The sequence below is a fragment of the Sylvia atricapilla genome, chromosome 6, assembly GCF_009819655.1.
Source record: "Sylvia atricapilla isolate bSylAtr1 chromosome 6, bSylAtr1.pri, whole genome shotgun sequence".
Lineage (NCBI taxonomy): Eukaryota > Metazoa > Chordata > Aves > Passeriformes > Sylviidae > Sylvia > Sylvia atricapilla.
Window position 1 is genome coordinate 10,282,339 of NC_089145.1, and position 19,209 is coordinate 10,301,547.

The following is a 19,209-nucleotide window of genomic DNA, read 5'->3' on the forward strand; positions in this document are numbered from 1 at the left end:
TTGTATTGACAGGAGCAGGAGATCAAATAAGTTTCTATTTTCTGAGTGGGAGTGCTGGGGCTGAGAGCCTGGGATGGATGGGGGCCTGACCTCTGGCCCTCATCAGGGTGTGTGGAATTGCACACGCCTGAGGCAGTGTAGGGAGGATGGGAAGAACTAATGGAGCAGGGTTTGGGACAGTACCGTCCTTTGTGTTTGTTTAAAAAGCACTGGAGTCACAAGCAGAGAATAAGGACCATAACCGTGATGCTCTGTGATAGAAAGGCTTCGGCTGCTGGTATGGCGCTAAGTCCCAAAGTACCCCACACAACAGCAAAACTGAATAGTGAATGAGATGCTTTTTTTCCTTTTTTACATCATTTTCTGGTATCTAAGCTAGAGCAGTGAGGAACACTGAGATTAACCAGCCTGCAGATTCAGAACACAGTTCTGGAGAGAAAAGGAAAGAGAGAGATGATTGAAGGGACGGACAAGCTGGCATAAGCTAAATTTCCTTTAGGAAACCAGACTAGAAATTAAGCTCTTTCAAATAAACAAATAAAGCCAACAGCAGAACTGTACTGTCTTTATTTTATATCTTTCGTTTTATAACGGCATTGTGTCTGTAACGCGCCAGCAGTCCAGCAAGGGACAAAACTATTAATTTCACTCAGGGATGACAGATGCAAACCCAGAAATTGAACACTGAGGTTTGAAAAAGCGGGGAAATAAGGAAACGACGACAGCTGCCGATGGGATGTGGCACTACGGGATCCTCGGGCTCGTAGCGGGCCCGGCGGCGGCAGCGCCCCCTCAGCGCTTCCCGCGCTTTTTCGCCTCCCTCAGGATTTCGCGCGCTTTCCCCCGCCCCTCAGCACTGCGCAGGCGCGGCCGCACGAGGCGCCGCCGCTCCCCGCGGCCCCGGCGCCGCCCCGCCATGTCGGACCGCCTGGCCAAGCCCTCCTGCCTCATCGTCGCCAGCGCCGCCACCGCGGGTGAGACGCTCTCTCGGGAGAGGGGAGAGGGCCCGCCGGTTTGCGGGGAGCCGCCTCTGCGGGTGCCCCGCGCTCCCCGTCCCTTCCCAGCGGCGCAGCGGGCGGGGCGGGGCGGTGCCGCGCGGGGGTGTCCCCGGTGTGGCTGCGGCGGCGTGTCCCCGGGTGGCCGCCCCGCAGCCCTTGCCGTGTGCCCGTGCCCTGTATGGGTCACACTGCAGCCGGGCTGTGCAGCCCCACGTGTGGCCTCCCTGCGCAGCTGTGCTGGTTTTCCGTACGCGCTCATCCGCGCTGCAGCTGTGGCCTGCCGTGAGCAGCTGTGGCCTGCATGTGCAGCTGTGCCGGCTGGCTGCTCTGCGTGTGGCTTTAGTGGCTTTGAGGGGAAGGAGGGTCGGCTCAGATTGGGTGTTAGAGGAAAGGATCTTTTCCTGTGAGGGTGCTGAGGCCCTGGCACAGGCTGCTCAGGGAGCAAGCTGTGGCTGCTCCATCTCTAGAAGTGTTCAAGGCCATTTTGGACAGGGCTTGGAGCAACCTGGAATAGTGGAAGGTGTTCTTGCCCACGGCGAGGGGTTGGTAAGAGATGGGCATTAAGGTCTCTCCCAACACAAATCATTCCAGGATTCTGTTCCTCGGTACACAGCTCAGCTGTAATGATGGCTGTACATTTGTGATGTCTTAAAATCATAAAATCATAACCTAATACTCCTCTGAAGTTATCTAGAGCTTTCAAGATGAGCAAACACCCCTGCTTGTGTACTTTGCTGGATAAAGTGTGACCTGCATTAGACTATCACTGTTGTTTCCCTAAGGTGTTGGAATCTGTTTTCCAGGTGTTTCAGCCCAGTCGTTCCTTCACTGCTTTACTCTGGCCAGCTCTGCCTTTAACCTGCAAGTGGCAACTCCTGGGGTGAGTGAAAGTGGACAAATACTGTGATTTCAGCCTGAAACCAATTGATATCTCAGTTGTCATGAGATAATTACACTATAAATATATTGAGAAGTGATTTATTGGCCGTAGACATTGAGGGACCTGTTTAATTCTGGTTTTTTAATACCAAAGCGACTGCAGTCTTCTATAGCATGGATTTGGACTTCTGTGTCCGATATCTGTTCCCACAAAGAGTGGAGGGAAAACTACTAGTGCTAATTCAGTGGGAGAAATGGAAAACTTTGGTTTTTTGAGAGCTGAAAGCATCTTAAAATCCCACGTGGCCGTCCTTAGGGAGATGTCACAGACGGTTGTGCAGTGATCCTCACCACAGTGTGTGAACCATGTTGTCCCCAGGGGAAGCCCATTGATTTTGTGGATGTGAACGAGGGCAACACACGCTGGATCCAGGACTTCCGCATGAAATCCTACGCCAACCCTGCCAAGCTGGAGTCCATTGATGGTAAGGGTGTCACCACAGGCCACTGGCAGTGAAACAGGGCCTGCTAAGGGCCAGGATTTTAGGGAAGAACAGCACAGAAAGGGCAGGGAAGTTGTGTTTCAAGAGAAAACCGTGGCAGCTGCAGTTGTTGGTTTAGTTTTTATTTAAGAGGAAGTCTTGACAACTGCTTTACAATTTTGTTATTTGTGTTGGAATGGTCATTCTCTTTTAATGTATAATTATTCACATTTAATGCAGTATATACCTATAATGTCTGTGCTGTATATAAGGACACACTGCATTATTACTTGTTAAAAATAAGTATTTTGCTGGACTAGGAACCAGCAGACAGAACAGCTGTAAATTTTGCCTGGGTCATCAGGGCTCATTAAAAATGTGTATCCCTTGTCCTAAGAAGGACCTTTTTTTTTTTTTTTTTTTTTGTCTCTTCCATGTAGCTCTGTTAGTTTCTTTCGGTAATTTTTAACCGATTTATGTGGGTTTGTCTTTTATTTTTCCAAACGTGCAGTAGATTTACGGTCAGGCTTTTTGGTTTTTTTACCTGTCCTACAATCAGTTCCTGCTTTCCTCCCGACTAGGGGCTCGGTACCACGCCCTGCTGATCCCAAACTGCCCCGGGGCCGTGACTGACCTGGCCAACAGTGGGTACCTGGCCAAGATCCTGCAGCACTTCAGCACTGAGAGCAGTAGGTGAACATCCTCGGGGGCCTGGGTAAATCAGACAGGGCTCCTGTGCTGCCTCTGCAGGACAGCTGCCTTCCAGAGACTTCCAAGTGTTTGCATGGCTAAAGGGCATTCAGAACTAGGAAAGGAGAAAGGTGTCTTCAAGGGAGGAAACAAGTGTCTTCATGGGCCTTTAAAAAAGAAAAGGGTGACCTAGAAGAAAAAAAAAAAGTATCCCGAAATGTCTTAACAGGAAAAAAAAGTGTCCTGACGTGTCTTGAATAGGAAAAAAGGGAGCCTTGAAAAGGAAAAAGAGGTCTGAAAGTATCTTAGAGAGCAATGCCAATAGCTTTTCAGAGCTTGTGTCAGAAGAAGGATTTGCTGCCTTACAGTGGTACAGAAGTGGCACTGTCCAAATCAGCAGCATTCAAGGCTCAGAGCCAGGCGTTTGGAAATGTGGAATGTCCCAGGGTCATAATTAAGGCTGCAGTAAATCAAGACCTGGGGTGTGCTCCACATTTGAGCATTTGTGTCTCAGAATTTGTCTCTGGACTTGGAGTTAAAAAGCTGCAATTCTTATTCTTGCTCTTACTGTAATAATAATAAAATAATTGCAGTAATTCTTATTATTGACAATAATTACTACTGCAGTGTGCAGGAGAGCCCCTACAATCTAAAAGAACATTATCAGTGCAGTATAACTTCACTGCAGGAGGGCAACATGAGGCTCACCCACTCACCTGTGTTTTAAGTATTTGGAGATGCTCACAAATGTGCTTTAATTCTTTTCTAGAGCCTATCTGTGCTGTGGGACAGGGAGTGGCAGCTTTGTGTTGTGCCACCAATGAGGACAAATCCTGGGTTTTCCAGGGATACAGCCTGACAGGGGTAAGTCAAGCTTTTACCTCATTTTTGCTGTTTGGGGGCTTTTTGGGTTTTTTTGCTGTGTGATTTCTGGTGGTTTTGGTTTTACCCAGCAACTTCCTATAAATATGAATTATTAGTTTGGTACCCTTGGCTTGTGCAAGATGTGCAGAGTGTCTTTGACAAGGCGCCCTGCACTGAGTGCAGGAAGGGTTTATTCTGCTTAAGTAGCATGTGGGGAATGCTTTCCCTCTGATTGTTCAGTCAACTTTAACCTGAATTTAAGAAAAAAGCTGGAAAATCCTGCTGCAGCTCTTTGCATTTGGTGCTGAGGACTTAGCAGAATGTTTGTTTGTTTGATGAATGCTGGGGATAAGTTATATATGAGTTATATTTCTTATAAGTTATAGAAATTATATTTCTCTGTTTCTTCTTAAAGGGTAGATGAAGTCTTAGGAAAAAAGTTAGAAGTTGTTTTAGGAAAAAAAGCTCTTTGTACAAACTGGCTTGCAGTTAAAGCAGCCAGCTACTGCTGATACTTTGTTTTGTATGCTCTGACCTCACAGCCCATTTTATAGTGTCAAGAGTGGTGCAAATTGTCCTAGTTCAGCTTTCTAGTGTAGAAAATTTACATGGAAAGTTAAGAAATGAAGATTTTGTGCCTCACAAAAGCTATTAGTGTTCTCATGTGCTTCTGTTAGAGTTAAGGATTATTTATGGCTCTATCTGGATTGTTATAGTCCATGATGAAATACTTTAAATCATGTTGTGGCCGAGCTGTGGTTGCTGTGGAGACTATAAAATAAATTCCTTCCTTCTGCATATAAAAACTCTTAAGTGCTCCTGGATTTTCTGTCTGTGAGCTGTTCCCCATATTCATTCCAACATGGATTATTGGTTTTGGACTCTGCAGGTGGCACAGCATCTGTGTCCAGATATTTGTGTGCCTTCCTGCGGTTAATCACACCTGCAGAAATTGTTTGGTGGTGTTTTTTCCTCTTTACTTAACTCACTTGAAGGTTTCCAGTTTGTTCCCTATACAAAATCCATCAAAGCTGCTTGTGGTCATTTGGTTGGGAGAATAGTAGAGGGAACAGAATTATAAATTCCAGAGAAGTACTGGAAATGTTGGTTTTGCTTGGCTTTTTTCTGTACAAAGCCAGCCAAACTTGATTTCCTTTTGGTCTGTTTCAGCCCTCTGTGTACGAGCTGGTGAGGCAGCCGAATTTTGCCAGTTTGTCCATTATTGTGGAGGATTTTGTGAAGGATTCTGGAGCTACATTCAGTGGTGGGTCATGCCTGGTGTCTGGGATGGGCCCTTTGTGTCTCCTTTGGGAAATGAGTGTGCCTGTCATGCCCAGCTGGGCAGGGCTCTGACAGGATCTCTCATCTGGCATTCCCATTCCCTCATTTGCCTGTATGTCACTGGCCATTTGCCAGGCCGGGTTGGACAGGGCTTGGAGCAACCTGGGATAGTGGAAGGTGTCCGTGCCTGTGGCAGGGGGATGGGATTGGATGAGCTTTGGGATCCCTTCCAACCCAAACCAGTCTGAGAGTCTGTCTGGAATGAGGTCACTTTAAAACTCTATTTGGGGTCCTGAGCAGTTTGCTGGTAGATGTGAGCATGCCTGGAGTGTTGTAATTAGCCAGAAAATGAGTATCTATTTTTTGTAGCATGGTGATCACAGCTCATGTCTGACATAAGAAGGGTTTTTGTTGTATTGTGAGGTAATTGTAACTTTCAAATACATACTTTGAGTTTTTTATTATGAAAATCTCCTGAAATGTGTGCTTTACCCACCGGTAATTAAATTAATTGAATCAAGGACCCAGTCCTGTCCTTTCAGAAGAGGATTTCTTAGGGAAATTGTTTCAGGATGAGGAGCTTGAGACTGGGGTAATAGATCAGCACCCAGCAAATCTGTCTGGCCAAAACAGTTCTGTGTCGTGTTGGGTTTATCAGTGGTGTGATTCTGGCACTGAACTTGTGTCCTCTGATGCAATCCTATGTTTTTCTCCTGTATTCAGCCAGCAGCCCAGATGCTGTCCATGTGGTGCTGGACAGGCACTTGGTGACAGGACAGAATGACAATTCCACCCTTCCTGCTGTCCAGAACCTTCTGATTCTTTGCAATGTCAGGTGAGGCAAGATGGGGCTTAAGAACTGGGAACAGCCAGTGGTGAGCATCTTTTGGTTTCAGGACTACTGCATTTTTCCCTTTGGTTTTCTGCTGAAGTGCGTGTCACTTCTGTTTGATGAAGCTAGCCAGGCAGTTGTGTCTTTTGGCAAAGAGCATTTGATTATTTAAAAGAAGAAGATGAAAATGTGTGGGGAAATGCCCAGCTGTAATGAAACTGGCAGAGTGAAATGCTGAATAGTCCTCACTAAACATTTCTGTTCAGGGAAACATCTCTTGTTTCATGAGCTTTGGCAGGCTGGCTTTGAGTCAGCTCTGATTTAGGCTTCTGGGAATGAATGAATGTAATTTCTTTGGAAATGGCTTGGCTTGTTTGAGTGTCATCTTGTCAGATAGAAGAGCACCTATGAATAACCACAAACCCCTTATTTTGTTCAAGTGAACGAGTGTCCTGTCCTGGCTGTGCACTAACAGGTCCTGTCGTGTCTGTGTGTGTTTCCTTCAGCAGGAAATGAAGGAGAAGGTCTCTTTGCAAAGAGGATGGATGAAGAGCCAGCAGGCTGAGGATTTCCATGGCTGTGACCTGGATGAAACATCCCTCTGAACCCTTGTCCTGGACTCTGAAGTGACTGTGGCAGGGAAGTGGCGGTGTCAGGTTCTCTGTGGATGGAATGGATGAAAGTTGTCAGAAGCAGCTGGGACACCCTCTTACATTTTTTTGCTGCTCTGTTTTCTCGCTGCTTCTCTAGACCCTCAATTTACGGATGTGGGGAACTGTCATCTCAAACTCCCCCAAAAGTTGATGCTGTGAATAGAAATTGCTGAAGCCCTGCTCTGGGTTGGCATTGTACTGGTGCACAGTGTGCCCTTGTTTTCTTCCTGTTCACATTGCTGGAATTGTGTTTAAAAAGTTCGCTCAGCTTTTTTTTTTTTTTTTAACATGGTCCTACAATTGTTTATTTGTTCTCCTTTGTGCTGCTTATTTTGTGGGTTTTGTTCTCTTGGAAATACTCCTCTCTGGAAGTACACTGCTGCTGTCTCTTGCTGGAATTTTGTGGACTAGGGCACTGAAAAATGCAGGTGGCTAATGTGGCTCCCATCTGAGGAACCAGCTGTAGGGTGGAGTCTGGACTCCTTCCTTCTGAGCTGCAGGTGTGGCTTGAAGCTGAAAGGAATAATCAGACTGAGATTTTTTTTTTATTCTTGCAGGCTCAAACATACCAAATACACTGGGAAGTAGATAAATTTACTTTCAGATAATTAATTTTCCTTCCCCCTTGGAATTGTGGGTAACAATTCTCCAGTGCCCCAAAGAAATGGTGTTGCATTTTTGTTTTCTTACCAGGATATTACAACATTTGGGTTCTAACAAGTCATCAAGTCGGGAAATTATGTCTTTTCTGTGGAAATCCATTTTTTTAGCTCTGTCTCAAAAATTCAGTGTGATTTTAAAAGACAGACTGCTGTGGGTTTTGCTGGGTCTTCTGCTATTGCATTCTGGAGCCCAGCGTACAGATCTTTGGCATTGATGGAAATTAAAACCAGAATTTGAAATGAAAATTTGGCTTTGATAGAAAGGAAATTGTTGGTCAAGTTTGATAATTTAAATGTTCATTCCTGACAAGCCATCTTGAGGACTTGATGTTGACACCATCAGAGAATACTTTCAGTCTGGAAAGCCACATCTTGTTTGTGAAGTGGGAGACTGCATTTCCTTAGGGACTCTTGTTTCCATGGGATTTTTCCAAAATTGCTACATCTTTCACTGCTTACCTGTAAAAATAGAATATTGGTGTCTACCCTGTGTCCTGTTTTCATTCCTTAAATGAGCTTCTGTCCAGGCTCACTCATCTGCTGTCAGGAGAGCAAACAGCATTCAAGCCACTACAGGCTTTGAGCAGTCCCCTGTTGTACAATTTTTCCTTGTTTTGTGGCATCCAGCACCTGCTGGAATTGCTCTGCTTGTGCCTCTGTCAGGCAGCAAACAGTTTGACACTGCCTGGGGACTTGATGGTGCTTTCTTTTTCCTCCCATGTGAGAGCGGAAAAAAGATGAGTTCCTGTGTGTATTTTCACTCTTTCCCATCGCACATCCACTTTTATCTCCTCAGCCATCAAGCTGCTCTTGGGGAAACTGGAGGAGAAAGGTGTGGTGGAGCAGCAAGTGGCTGGAGAGGTGACGTGTGCAGGTGTGGGCTGACAGCTCTGTGGGGTGGCTCTGAATGTGGTGGGCTGGGTTGTGTCACCTTCACAAGTCAAGCTGACAGACTGGGAGCCGTCTGAGTCACAAAATTGTGGAATTCAGGTTGGAGAAGAGCTTTTGAGTCCAAGCATCAGTGCAGCACCACCACCATGTTCACCACTCAACCTCAGGTATCACATCCACGTGTTTTCTGAACTCTTCCAGGGATGGTGACTCCACCACTGCCCTGGGCAGCCTGTTCCAGTGCTTGATGTCCCTTTCCGTGAAGAAATTTTCCCTAATATCCAACCTGAACTCCCCCTGGCACAACTTGAGGGCATTAGTGATGATAGTTGTTAAGTTCTTGTACAGCATGACCAATTTTAGCCAGGGATTAGAAAAAAATTGTTCAAAAACTATAGGAAAAGAAGATCAAATGAATGTAGAAAACACAAAAGTTGTTGAATGTCATCCAGGTATGTTCAGGAAATTTTTTAAAATTTCAGTTTATTTTTCATGTTAATTCTGTTCTACAAATGTAAAACTTGATCGGGTTTTTTTTGTTGTTGTTATTTTCTTCTACCTGAAAGATATTTCCATCAACTAAAATCATGGAGTGGCATTACACAAAGAGCAAGGAGTTTTGGATAATTCTTGCCTTTAAACTTTCTCTGGAAAGGATTTAGATACCTCAGTTTGTACCTTCTGTACCTTGTGCCTGGTCCAGCTGAGGAGCCCTATGAGCAATCCCATCCCAGCAGTGGTGTTCATACTGAGAAGGTTTTGTCTCCCAAGGCAGAAACTGCCTCCCAAAGAACTGAAAACCTTCAAATTTGAGAGATTTTCATCCCACACAAACCCTTATTGTTTCAACATTGTGCTTGGTGCTTTGGTCCTAGGAATTTTACCAGCCAGGCTTGTTTCCTTGGAAATCTTTTTTTGGAAAGTGTTTTTTTTCTTCGGAAATTTATTTCCTTGGAAATAAAATCCAGCTGGTGGGTTTTATTGTTTTATTTATTTGGGTGGGGGTTTGGTTTTATTTTCTAGGGTTTTACTGATTTATTTTTTTGAGACTCACAGTGTTACATCTTCCCTGGGCTTAACAGCTGGGACTGTATCCTCTGTTTTCCTCAGATGTTTTTATAGGCAGATACAGAGATACCTGCTAGAAGAATCAGAGTGCCTCTGCAGCACGTGGAGCAGGATGAATCCAAAGGGATGAGGAGTTTTCTCACATGTTGGCTCACAGCTGTAAAGGAGCACTGCTGTCCTGCACCCCACAAAGCATTTCTTCACCAAAAAGAGGACAGTCCACCATCCCTGAGGTATGGGAGCCTTTCCTGGCAGGTTTACACCTGAGCTGAGAAGAGGAGTGCTGGTGCAGCAGTTGGGAAACTGCTTAAGTCTGGAAAACAGACCTGCCTGTGGGTATGATCTCAGTTTTCATGTTTTTGGGGATCCTGATAAGATGTTTGAACTCTGTCCCTATCTACAGCTGTTGGTTGTTGGTCATACCAGCATTCCATTTATGTATTAACATATTTAATTAAAATTCTTTCCTTGGAGCTTCCACAGCATAATTTTGTAAAAAAAAACCCTTTGATTTTTCTTTGTTAAATTGAACCTGCTGCGTTATTTTTGTGTGCCAGGAGGGCACAAGGGCCAGGAAGAGAAGGAAGTGGCTCTTTGGTCCTGATTTACTTTAAAATTTCAAATGGAACTGTTTGGGTTTGGTGCTGTCCGGCCTGTGATGGCTGTATTGGATAGACCTAACCAGTGAATCTAAGGACTAATTTTAAATTAAATTACATGTTGGGAAGATGAATATAAATGGATGTACTTACTGTGTCTGTTCGTCCAACAGCTCTGCTTTCCTGTACCCCCTTTCAAGAATGGAGGAGGTTCTGGGAGCAGCAGTGTGTCTCCCTTGGCACAGTGTGTGATGGAATGCAAGGTACAGCTGGAGGAGGAAGGAAAAGCTTTTCCAACCCTCCTCCAAGCTTTGTGTGTTTGCACAGAGCTGGATGTTGGAATCGGAGAGCAGCCACCACAAGGAAAGGTGCTGTCATTTTTAAATCAATGCTTAAAAGTTTATGTATTGATTCTTTGGAGTTTCTCCCAAACATGCATATTGTATCTGCCCCTGTGTCCTGTCCTTGTGACTGTGAGAGCCACAGCCCTTTCTGGGAGACAAGAGACATCTCCTGATTTCTTAATCTGAGGAGGTTTGGAGATATGGGAAATCCCGGAAGGAGTTTGTAGGTGGGGCACAGACAAGGCCCTGGGAGAGATCCCCCCATCAGCTGAAGAGAGGGGAAGTTGAGGAAGATTTAAAGAGTAAACACACTTTGTGGGACTGACTAAAGAGCTGTACAGGCTGAAGGTTTATGTGATGCTTGGGGTTTTTTTCACCATTTCAGGAAGGATGTGGACTTTGTGGCTTAGCCACGGATGTCAGGCACCTCACAACATCCATCTGTGCTGCAGAAAAAAAACCCCAGTGCTGAGGAGGAAACACCAGCTGCCACCACAGCAGGGAAGGGACTCTGAACATTTTAAGCATAACTTGTTCCCCTCTTGCCCCCTCAGCTCTTGAGAGGCATCTGTTGGTAAGTGAAGTAAGGCTTAACTGTTACTCAGGCACCTTTTCCTAACTTTTATCTCTTTTCACTGCAGTATTTCATTCTCTTTTGAGTACCTTCTGCAATGCTTCAGTTTCATTTGAGCGCCACAGTATCACTGACCCAGTTGTGTATCAGCTATGTGAGGGGACAGATTCCATGCGTGTGAAGGTTCTTGCCTCACTCAGGGGGAAAAAGGGGCATTTATTCCAGAGGCACCCTGCCTCTGCCCAGCCAGTTTGATAGCAGCAAGTCCCCAAAATCTGTGTGCCTGAATCCCCACCCTGCCTCGGGGTGCAGTGTGTGGTATTAGAGCACAGCAACCTGCTCATGGCAGGGGGGTGGAATGAGATGGTCTTCAAGGTCCCCTTCCAACCCAAACCATTCTAGGAATCTCTGTTGGAATTCCCTGTTTAGTAAGAGCGAAAAATGCAAAATAGTTGAAATTGAGAAGGGATGTGGAGGGTCCAATGGCTGTAGGGAGGGGCAGGGTCAAACTTTTAGTGCTGGCTTGACTTTGACAGAAAAAAGGTCACCTCCCTTTGGGCAGCCTGCCTTCTGCCTGGTCTGCTTCCCCTCTCACCAACAGCTGTAGGACAGAGGGTCTGGATGAGTCCCCTGGGGCCTTCACCCCCCTCCGGTAGACTGGCACTATTCCCAGGGCAGGCTGTGTCTCATTGTAGCTGGCTGTCCCTTTGGCTGCAGCAGCAGCTCCCGGGTCGTTCTGGATGTGCTGTCAGCAGAGCTGCTGTGTCACACTGGGGTGAGGGATCAGTGGCTCCCTTGCTCTGCACAGAGCGCGTGTCTGTCAGCGCTGGAGCCACACTGCTGCCTGTTCCCCCTGGTTTTTAAGTTCAGGCAAATTTGTCAGGAAACAGCAGATTGCATCCATAAGCAGGGATCTCTTAGAACCAAGGGATGAATCACTGAGGTTGGAAAGGACTGCTGAGATCATCAAGTCCAAGCCATTCCCCCAGCACTGCCAAGGCCACCACGATCCTGTCCCCAGGTGCCACATCTATGTGCCTTTTAAATCTCTCCAGGGATGGGACTCAACCAGTGGCCTGGGCAGCTGTGCCAGCTGAGACAGCTTTCAGTTAAGAAATGTTCCCTAAAATCTAGTCTAAACCTTCCCTGGCACAAGTTGAGGCCATTTCCTTCTTGTCCTATCATTTGTTCTTGTCTACTCTTCATAGAACAAGATCTATATAAACTATATGTGTGCATATATATACACATATATATTTTGACATATATGTCTCACAGGAGTATTTGTGGACTTTGTACCAAGAGGGGCTTGTGAAACCTGTGTTTGCTCTTCAAAACAACCTGAAATTAAAAACTGTTTTCTTCAATGAGTTAGGACTTTTCTTTAGTGTGTTTCAAATTAGGAATTTGAAAATTAAAATCCCATCATGGGTCTCCTGCAGCAGTGAATTGATCATGTTACAAGGCAAGTCGGTTTTAATTTGCATCTATTGACAAAAGCGCCACAAAAATTTGAAATTCCATTCGTCCCTTTGCAAATTGATTAAAAAAAAAGCATGATACAGAAATCTATCCATACACAGCATGATACTTGTACAGGTAAGACATTTGTACATCCACTGAACTTCAGGTGATCCACCTCAGCTTGAAGCACTCAGGGAAATGCTGATTATTATTTTTCCTTTTCTTATTTTCCATTTTCAGTGCTGAACATTCGCTCCTAGAAAAAGAATAAACAAGCCATGGCTGAGTAAGAGTTTGGGAATGCTGCAAGGAGTTGCCAGTCACCAACTGCCTAGATCAGGTATACTGAGTATTTCTTCCCCAAAAAAACACAGTTTGATGACTCCCGTGTCAAAGCCTCTCCACAGTCTGACATAAAACTTTGACAGTAGATCTGCTCTCTCTTAGTGCCTCCAAGTACAAACATGATACATTTCCAGCTCACTACCTGCAGATTATTCATGTCCTGTACTGCTGCTGACAGCCCAGAATCAGATTTAAGGGATTTCTCACTTTGACAGTTATCCTGATGAGTTGCCAGTCCTGCAGCCTCAAGCTGCAGGTGTGGCCCACACCTGGCACGAAATCTTTCTTGGCCTGCAGTGAAGCTTACCAAGTCCACTGAATTTAGGTGGCCTGTCCAAACCTGTCCAAAGACCTGACCAGACTTGTTTAATCCTCAGCCACCCCCAGCTGGCTGCAGTACACGGGAGCAGTGTGGTATCTACCTTCAACATCCTCTCCAGCTTAACTGCATCTGCAGCAAATTTCCTGATCCCATCGGAGAGCTTTTCCACAGCCATTTGGTCTTCGTTGTGGTGCCAGCGGAATGCCTTCTCATCCAGGTGGATCTTCTCAAGATCACATGCCTGAGCTGTGCAGGAGAAGTAGAAAAAGAAAGACCAGGTGATCAGATTCTTATCAAATTCAGACTTCCTAAAATTGTTTTGAGTTCTGACCATTTCTAGGTGTTGGAAAATTTTGAAATACTTTCAGTATGACTTGCTGCAGGAGCACAATCTGGGATGTGAGATTGAAAGTGCTCCTGATCTGGCTGGAGGAGAACAAAGAGGGAAAAGGTAGCCTAATAAATCAGTTTATCTTAACAAAGTGTTTGTGTGTGTCATTATCTCGTACCTGCTGCTGAATGGCACAGCACTTCCAGGCCTATTCTAAGGAACTGTGCAGCTGCCCTGCAGCAGTGAGACATTCTGAGCAAATATTCTGAACAATCAGGCTTTGATTATTTGGCATGAACTAACAAAAGCTCACTTGATAGCAGGCTCCCAGGCCAGCAGCAGCCTGTGGGCAGCAGCCCATGGTTACAGCTGTGCACAGAGCTGCTTTCTGAGATGTAAACCAGCATTTTAATGAGGCTGCAGAAAAGGGAGAGTATCACAGAATCCTGGAATAATTTGGTTAAAAGGAGCCTTAAAGCCCATTCAGTTCCACTCCCCAGCCACAAGCAGGGACACCTTCCACTATCCCAGATTGCTCCAAGCCCTGTCCAACCTGAGCTTGAAGTGGTGTAATAGGAATAAGAATTCTGAGCCATCGTGACACAGTGTCACCAGATCAAATCACTCAGTCTTGTCTATGATTAGTTTCTAAGTTCTGGAAAGAAAACACCTCTTGGCATGTCTAGAGATTAAGATGGAACCAAGTTTGGCATCTTGGCTATTGTTCGGTAAAATTTAATCCTGAGCATGGGCAGATTAACTTTCCTCATCTCTCCCTGTCCCATGGAGAGAGTATGGAAGCACACTCCAAACCCACTGCAATCCAATTAGTGCTCAGTGTCAGCAGTTGTAGCAGTGATATTGTAATGAGGCTACAGTATTTCCTTCTCAGGCTACAATATTTCCTGGATGTATCCCTAAAGCAGGATGGCTGCCAAGTGCCACAGCACTGACTCCAACCCCAGACTCTGAACACTGCAGAAGAAAGGAAGGTGGAAGAAGCCCCCAGGAATGGACTCACCCTCTTTGACACTGAGTGTGGGAGTTAACTTGACGTGCTCTTTGCTGAGCTCTGCCAGGAGCTTGGGTGAAATGGTGAGATAGTCACAGCCTGTGAGCGCTTTGATCTGGCCCGTGTTGCGAAATGAGGCACCCATTACGATGGTTTTGTAGCCAAACTTTTTGTAGTAGTTATAGATCTTAGTGACACTCTTCACTCCTACAAGTAGAAACCAGCAACTTCATTGTGATTATTTAGAACATGCTCAAACCCAGCATTTTGCCATAAGAGGATTTTTACGAGTAAACTGCTTGAATGAGCAGCTGTTGTTTTCTCAGCAGTGCTAAATCTGTGCTCACCTGGATCCTCTGAAGGTTCATAGGTTTTCTTGTCTCCATTTGCAACATACCAGTCCAGGATCCGTCCCACGAACGGGGAAATGAGAGTAACTCCAGCTTCAGCACAGGCAACAGCCTGAGCAAAGGAGAACAGCAAGGTCATGTTGCAGTGAATCCCATACTCGGCCTCCAGAACCCTGCAGACACAGGTTGGCTTAGAACAGCACTGCACTCACCTACGGAATTCATATTCAGGAACAAGCTGCTAAGTTCAAACGACTGAATTCCTTGAGTTAATTTAGGAGTGGGACACACTTGGTAAGCTTTAAAGTTGTCAGCTAGCAGCAGATGTCTTGTGCTGCCAAACTCTGCTTTATGAATGCTCTTCCTCTAGCCAAATGCAGCCAGCTTAGCAGGGTATTTCAGGAAACTGTGGCCTGGCCCTTGTATGAAGAAACTTTCCCTATTTCAACAGCAAGCTGTGGCAGAGCACCTCCCATGCTCATGACAGACTTCCTCATGCCGTGCATTCAGCACTGCTGTTTATTCAAGTGCAGGATGCAGTGTCAGTGCCTGTGGACAGGCAGGAGCATGCCATGAATCAGCACACCAGGCACACACAGCCTTACCTGCCAGCCTGGATTCCTTCCCACGTTGAAGAGAGCTTGATGAGAATCCGGTCTTTACCAACTCCTACTTCCTTGTAGAGGTCAATGAGACGCCTGGCCCTTTGAATCATTCCTTCCTTATCAAACGACAACCTTTGAGGAAAGAGCAGCACTGTTTAAAACTGAAGTTTTGTTTTGTTTTTTAAATTTTCTCCCTCAGGGCCAAAAATTGCTGTTTTAACAGCATTTACATGCCAACAGCAAGTTTGTGTTCTCAGATCCCTTCTAGACTGACAGCCCTTTGAGAAGGAAGTTTCTCACAATGAATTCAGAAGCTGAGCATTGACAAAAATTTGCACCGAGCAAGTTAACAGCCAAGTCCTGTGCAAGTCTTGAAAAAAACTGTTCAAAACAGAGCTCTCGCTAAATTGAGCAGCTATTATCACATAGAAGAAAACGAGCAAAACTCTGACTGGAAGCGTGAGGCTTCCCTTGCTTAAGCAGCAACAGGAAGATTATGAAAATCCAAGGTCAGTGCTACTTGTTTGTGTTACAGAGTTCTAGTCAAACTAAGGGAAATTCACACTCCTTAATAAGTCCTGCTGGTCTTCTAGGCAAAACCATCTTTTTCCAACTCACATCAGGTCGCTTTCTGTATTTACAAATATTCAGGGTAACCAGAGGAAGAAGGGCCAACCTTGCATCTACTTCTGTGGACACACGGCCAGGTATCCTCTTCAGGATTTCAGCTCCAAATAATACAAAAAGTTTGTCAGAAGCATTTTTGATCTGCTCCTCTTCTGACCTGAAAACCACAAAAAGCAAAAGCATTTATGGGGATTTAAAAAAAAGGTGAGTTTACACTTCGCTGTGGATTTGAAGATCAAATTTCACAGCCCGTTTAACGTTAAATTCCAGAGTTCAAATGAGCCACTTCTGTCCTGCCAGCAGGATTAGCCTTTGGACACTCTTTCCTGTAGTGCTGTTGTTTTCCTGAGCAAGGAAGGCCAGATTTGAGCTGGGAAATGGGGATGCACTTCTTAAAAGCACATTTGGAATGGGCGTAAGGAATTTTTTTCAAAGGCCTTTTTGGGGCAGGAGACAAACCCACAAGTACACGAGGGGGAAACCCCAGTACGTTGCTTGTATATAAATAAGGCATTTTAAATATAGGCCTGCTGAGATTAAACCCCTCTTTACTTACCCACCAAGCTTCTTCCCGTAGGCAACAGCATCATCCACAAGCTTCTGGTATGCCGGCATCTGAGCCGCAGCCAGGATCAGGGAGGGGTTTGTGGTGGCATCCAGGGGCTTGTACTCATCTATGGCTGAGGAAAGAAAACCAGCCTGTTTGAAACAGCCAGCCAGCATGAGAAACCAGAAGGATTTTGCTCAACCAGGTGAGAATGTAAACACTTGTTAATGACAGAGCACATCAGCACCGAGTGGTGTTTAAACACTGCTTGAAGGCTGATTTGTGCCAGAGTACAGAACAACTGGGCTGCAGTCACAAGATACAGCAAACTTTAAAGGTTATAAACTGTAGAAGTTGCCCAAAAGTACAGACCTGTAGAAACGACGGATGGAGAGAAGTAATACTAATTTCCAAACTTCATCCCAACCAGCATAGCTGAGCTCCAGGAATCACTGAAGGGAATAAAGAATAGGGGACCTTCCCTTCAAGCAGTCAGAAATTTGGGGATTTGCTCATGTCCAACTGATGGGGCCAGGGCAGGTGAATTCACCTGTGAGGCTCCAGCAGCTTTTCTTTCTGTTTTTAAACTTTCTCCAAATAGTTGCAGTTTCTCAGTATCTGCTCTTCTCATTTCCTTGTCCTACCAGGAAGACACTTGACCCTTGGTCTTACCCTAAGCTCTGGACTACACCTGTTCCAGGTGTTGCCAGGTTTTGCTCCAGCAGGCTGTGGCACACACTGTCAGGCTGTAATCACAACTGGCACCAGGGCAAACAGGGTAGAGCCTCTGCAGGCCACTCAGCAGTTTCAACAATGCAGTTAAAATGTCAAAAAAAAAAAAAAATAAGATCTGTGTTACCAGCCCCTTCTCCTCAGCATTTTGCACAGGGATGAAACCCCAAGTGAGAGAATGCAACTGTACTAATAATAAGACTTGTTTTTCTATAGATCCCTCCCAGGCAATGATCAGGATCTTGGAGAGAGGTCCACTCCATACAAACAGGTCCTTCAGAACTTCAGTTCATGTGGGTACTGCTTAAAGCAGAGCAGCACATCAATGAAACTCCATTCTGTACTGACACCTACACACACAACTGGGAACCAGCAGCAGCAACAAAGCACCTTCACCTCCACCAGTGTCTAACCTGCCAGGAGCAAGCCAGGTAAGGCTCTTGCCTTGTTAGGACTCTAAGAATAACCCCCAGGTGATAAGAGCAGCCCAGAGAACAACTTGGGGATGTCCTGAACAGGGCCAGGAGCTGGACTTGATGATCCCTGAGGGATATTCTAACAATCTTTACTGCTGCTTGCACACAAACACCCCCTTGGCCATGCTGTGCGTCTGTTTTTTTTCCCGTGTGTGAGCTGTTGCCACTCCTGTGCTCTCTTCACCTTAAGTTTAGTACTCTTAAGACATTTGACAGTTTAGGATTGTTTACTGTTACACCAGCAGGATTAGGCAAGCAGTGGAGGGATTACTGCAGGCCTGGGTGAGGACAGGACAGGATTCAAGAGCTGCTCTACGCAACCCAGGGAGAATTCCTGGCTCTGGTGGACTGAGCAGGCTCCGTGTCCGTGCTGGGCCAGGCAGTGACAGCTTGGAACAAGTGGCTTTTTAATCGATGGCCACCTTCCTCTCTTCAGAAAGGAGTGTGCTGGCTCATTCTCAGGAGATAAGGGAAACAAAAGCACTCTGGCATTATTTTTACAGAATCCTGTAACGATTAGGTTGGAAAGCAAGATTCAAGATTATCCAGTTCCACTCCCTGCCACGGGCAGCGACACCCTCCATTGGACCGAGTTGTCTTGCCTTGAGTTTCGAAAAAAACCCTAAACAAGTCCCAGATCTAGACAGGTCCCTGGAAAAAAACCCGAATTCATTAGCACAGCAGAGCCTGGTTTGAGTCTGGCACTTCTTCCTGACAGCACGCAGAGCTGAACGTGGTGGTCAGGGCACACTCGAGGGCAAACTGCGAGAAAATCACGGGAGCGTCTGGAAAATGTTCTGGCTGGGCGGGATCTGCCCTGGGATGGGGACCAAGGCGCCACCACCGAGCGCCTTCCCCGCGCCCCCCCTCCGGCCGCAGGGTGGTTCGCTCCCCCCAGTGCGCGCCCCTTCGGCCGGGCGCGCCCACTCTCCGTGAAGGGGGGCGTGAGAGGGGGCAAAGGAGAAGATGCCGTGACAGGATCCCCTCGCGCCGCCTCTCACCGTTGAAATCCCCGGTGTCGGCCACCACCGTGGTGTGGTGCTTGAGCTGGTCCAGCGCCGACTCCATCTTCTGCCGCTTCACGGGGGACACCGACATGTCCACGGCTGTGGCGGTTCCGCGCCTATAAGGGACGGTGCGTGCCCGGAGGGTACGAGCCTGCGCGCGCACCCGCGGCCCGCGCGCTCCCGCGGCCCGCCGCCAATCCCAGCCCGGCTGGGCGGCACCGGCCAATCAGGAGCGCGGACACAAGACGGACACGGCCGGGAGGAGCCGAGGCGGGGCAGCGGGAGGAAGAAGGATTTTGATTGGCTGGTTCTGGTCCCGGGGGTCGGGGCGGGTGGTCGCCTTGGCGACCCTGACGCCGCCATTGTCGCCAGCAGAGCGTGTCCGGAGGGCTCCCGGCCCCGGGATCTCCGGTCCCCAGAACCCCCCCGGGGGTATTCCCCACGGCCGGCACGGTGCCCGACCCGCCCCCAAGCCACCCGTCCGTCACGGCCGCGCGGGGCCCGGGCGCCGCCGGTGCCGCAAGATGGCGGCGGGCAGGCCGTGAGGGGAGGCGGCCGTGAGGGGAGGCGGCCC

The 19,209-nt window shown here is 46.9% G+C and overlaps 2 protein-coding genes and 1 long non-coding RNA gene across 4 annotated transcripts; 2 read left to right on the plus strand and 1 right to left on the minus strand.

Annotated features, from left to right (window-relative positions):
* The first annotated feature begins 820 nt into the window (after window positions 1-820).
* GATD1 (glutamine amidotransferase class 1 domain containing 1) lies at window positions 821-7,826 on the plus strand. 2 transcript variants are annotated; one of them, XM_066320737.1, is made up of 8 exons: window positions 821-974; window positions 1,802-1,878; window positions 2,257-2,362; window positions 2,941-3,048; window positions 3,819-3,913; window positions 5,084-5,177; window positions 5,918-6,029; window positions 6,533-7,826. In XM_066320737.1, exons 1-8 carry the CDS (start codon window positions 917-919, stop codon window positions 6,540-6,542), a joined length of 660 nt encoding a protein of 219 aa, XP_066176834.1. In that variant the 5' UTR covers window positions 821-916; the 3' UTR covers window positions 6,543-7,826. The 2 variants fall into 2 exon arrangements, with proteins under 2 accessions (XP_066176834.1, XP_066176835.1); XM_066320738.1 differs by having other exon boundaries at window positions 6,536-7,826.
* Window positions 7,827-12,287: 4,461 nt separating this feature from the next.
* Window positions 12,288-18,800, minus strand: TALDO1 (transaldolase 1). The gene is made up of 8 exons (XM_066320735.1): window positions 18,630-18,800; window positions 16,430-16,553; window positions 15,923-16,030; window positions 15,247-15,378; window positions 14,639-14,814; window positions 14,301-14,498; window positions 13,049-13,194; window positions 12,288-12,537 (listed from the first exon to the last, which is right to left on the minus strand). Exons 1-8 carry the CDS (start codon window positions 18,724-18,726, stop codon window positions 12,505-12,507), a joined length of 1,014 nt encoding a protein of 337 aa, XP_066176832.1. The 5' UTR covers window positions 18,727-18,800; the 3' UTR covers window positions 12,288-12,504.
* LOC136362325 (uncharacterized) lies at window positions 12,520-13,430 on the plus strand. Its single transcript, XR_010743767.1, has 2 exons — window positions 12,520-12,621; window positions 13,004-13,430. It is a non-coding gene; the product is annotated as an uncharacterized lncRNA (long non-coding RNA).
* Window positions 18,801-19,209: the final 409 nt, after the last annotated feature.

Coding starts and splice junctions, on each gene's coding strand:
- GATD1 (XM_066320737.1), top strand. CDS start 917: ATGTCGGACCGCCTGGCCAAGCCCTCCTGCCTCATCGTCGCCAGCGCC. Junction 975..1,801: donor CGCCAGCGCCGCCACCGCGG/GTGAGACGCTCT, acceptor TCTGTTTTCCAG/GTGTTTCAGCCCAGTCGTTC. Junction 2,363..2,940: donor CAAGCTGGAGTCCATTGATG/GTAAGGGTGTCA, acceptor CCTCCCGACTAG/GGGCTCGGTACCACGCCCTG.
- TALDO1 (XM_066320735.1), bottom strand. CDS start 18,726: ATGTCGGTGTCCCCCGTGAAGCGGCAGAAGATGGAGTCGGCGCTGGAC. Junction 16,031..16,429: donor TACGGGAAGAAGCTTGGTGG/GTAAGTAAAGAG, acceptor TGTGGTTTTCAG/GTCAGAAGAGGAGCAGATCA. Junction 12,538..13,048: donor AGCTGGAGAGGATGTTGAAG/GTAGATACCACA, acceptor TTCTTTTTCTAG/GAGCGAATGTTCAGCACTGA.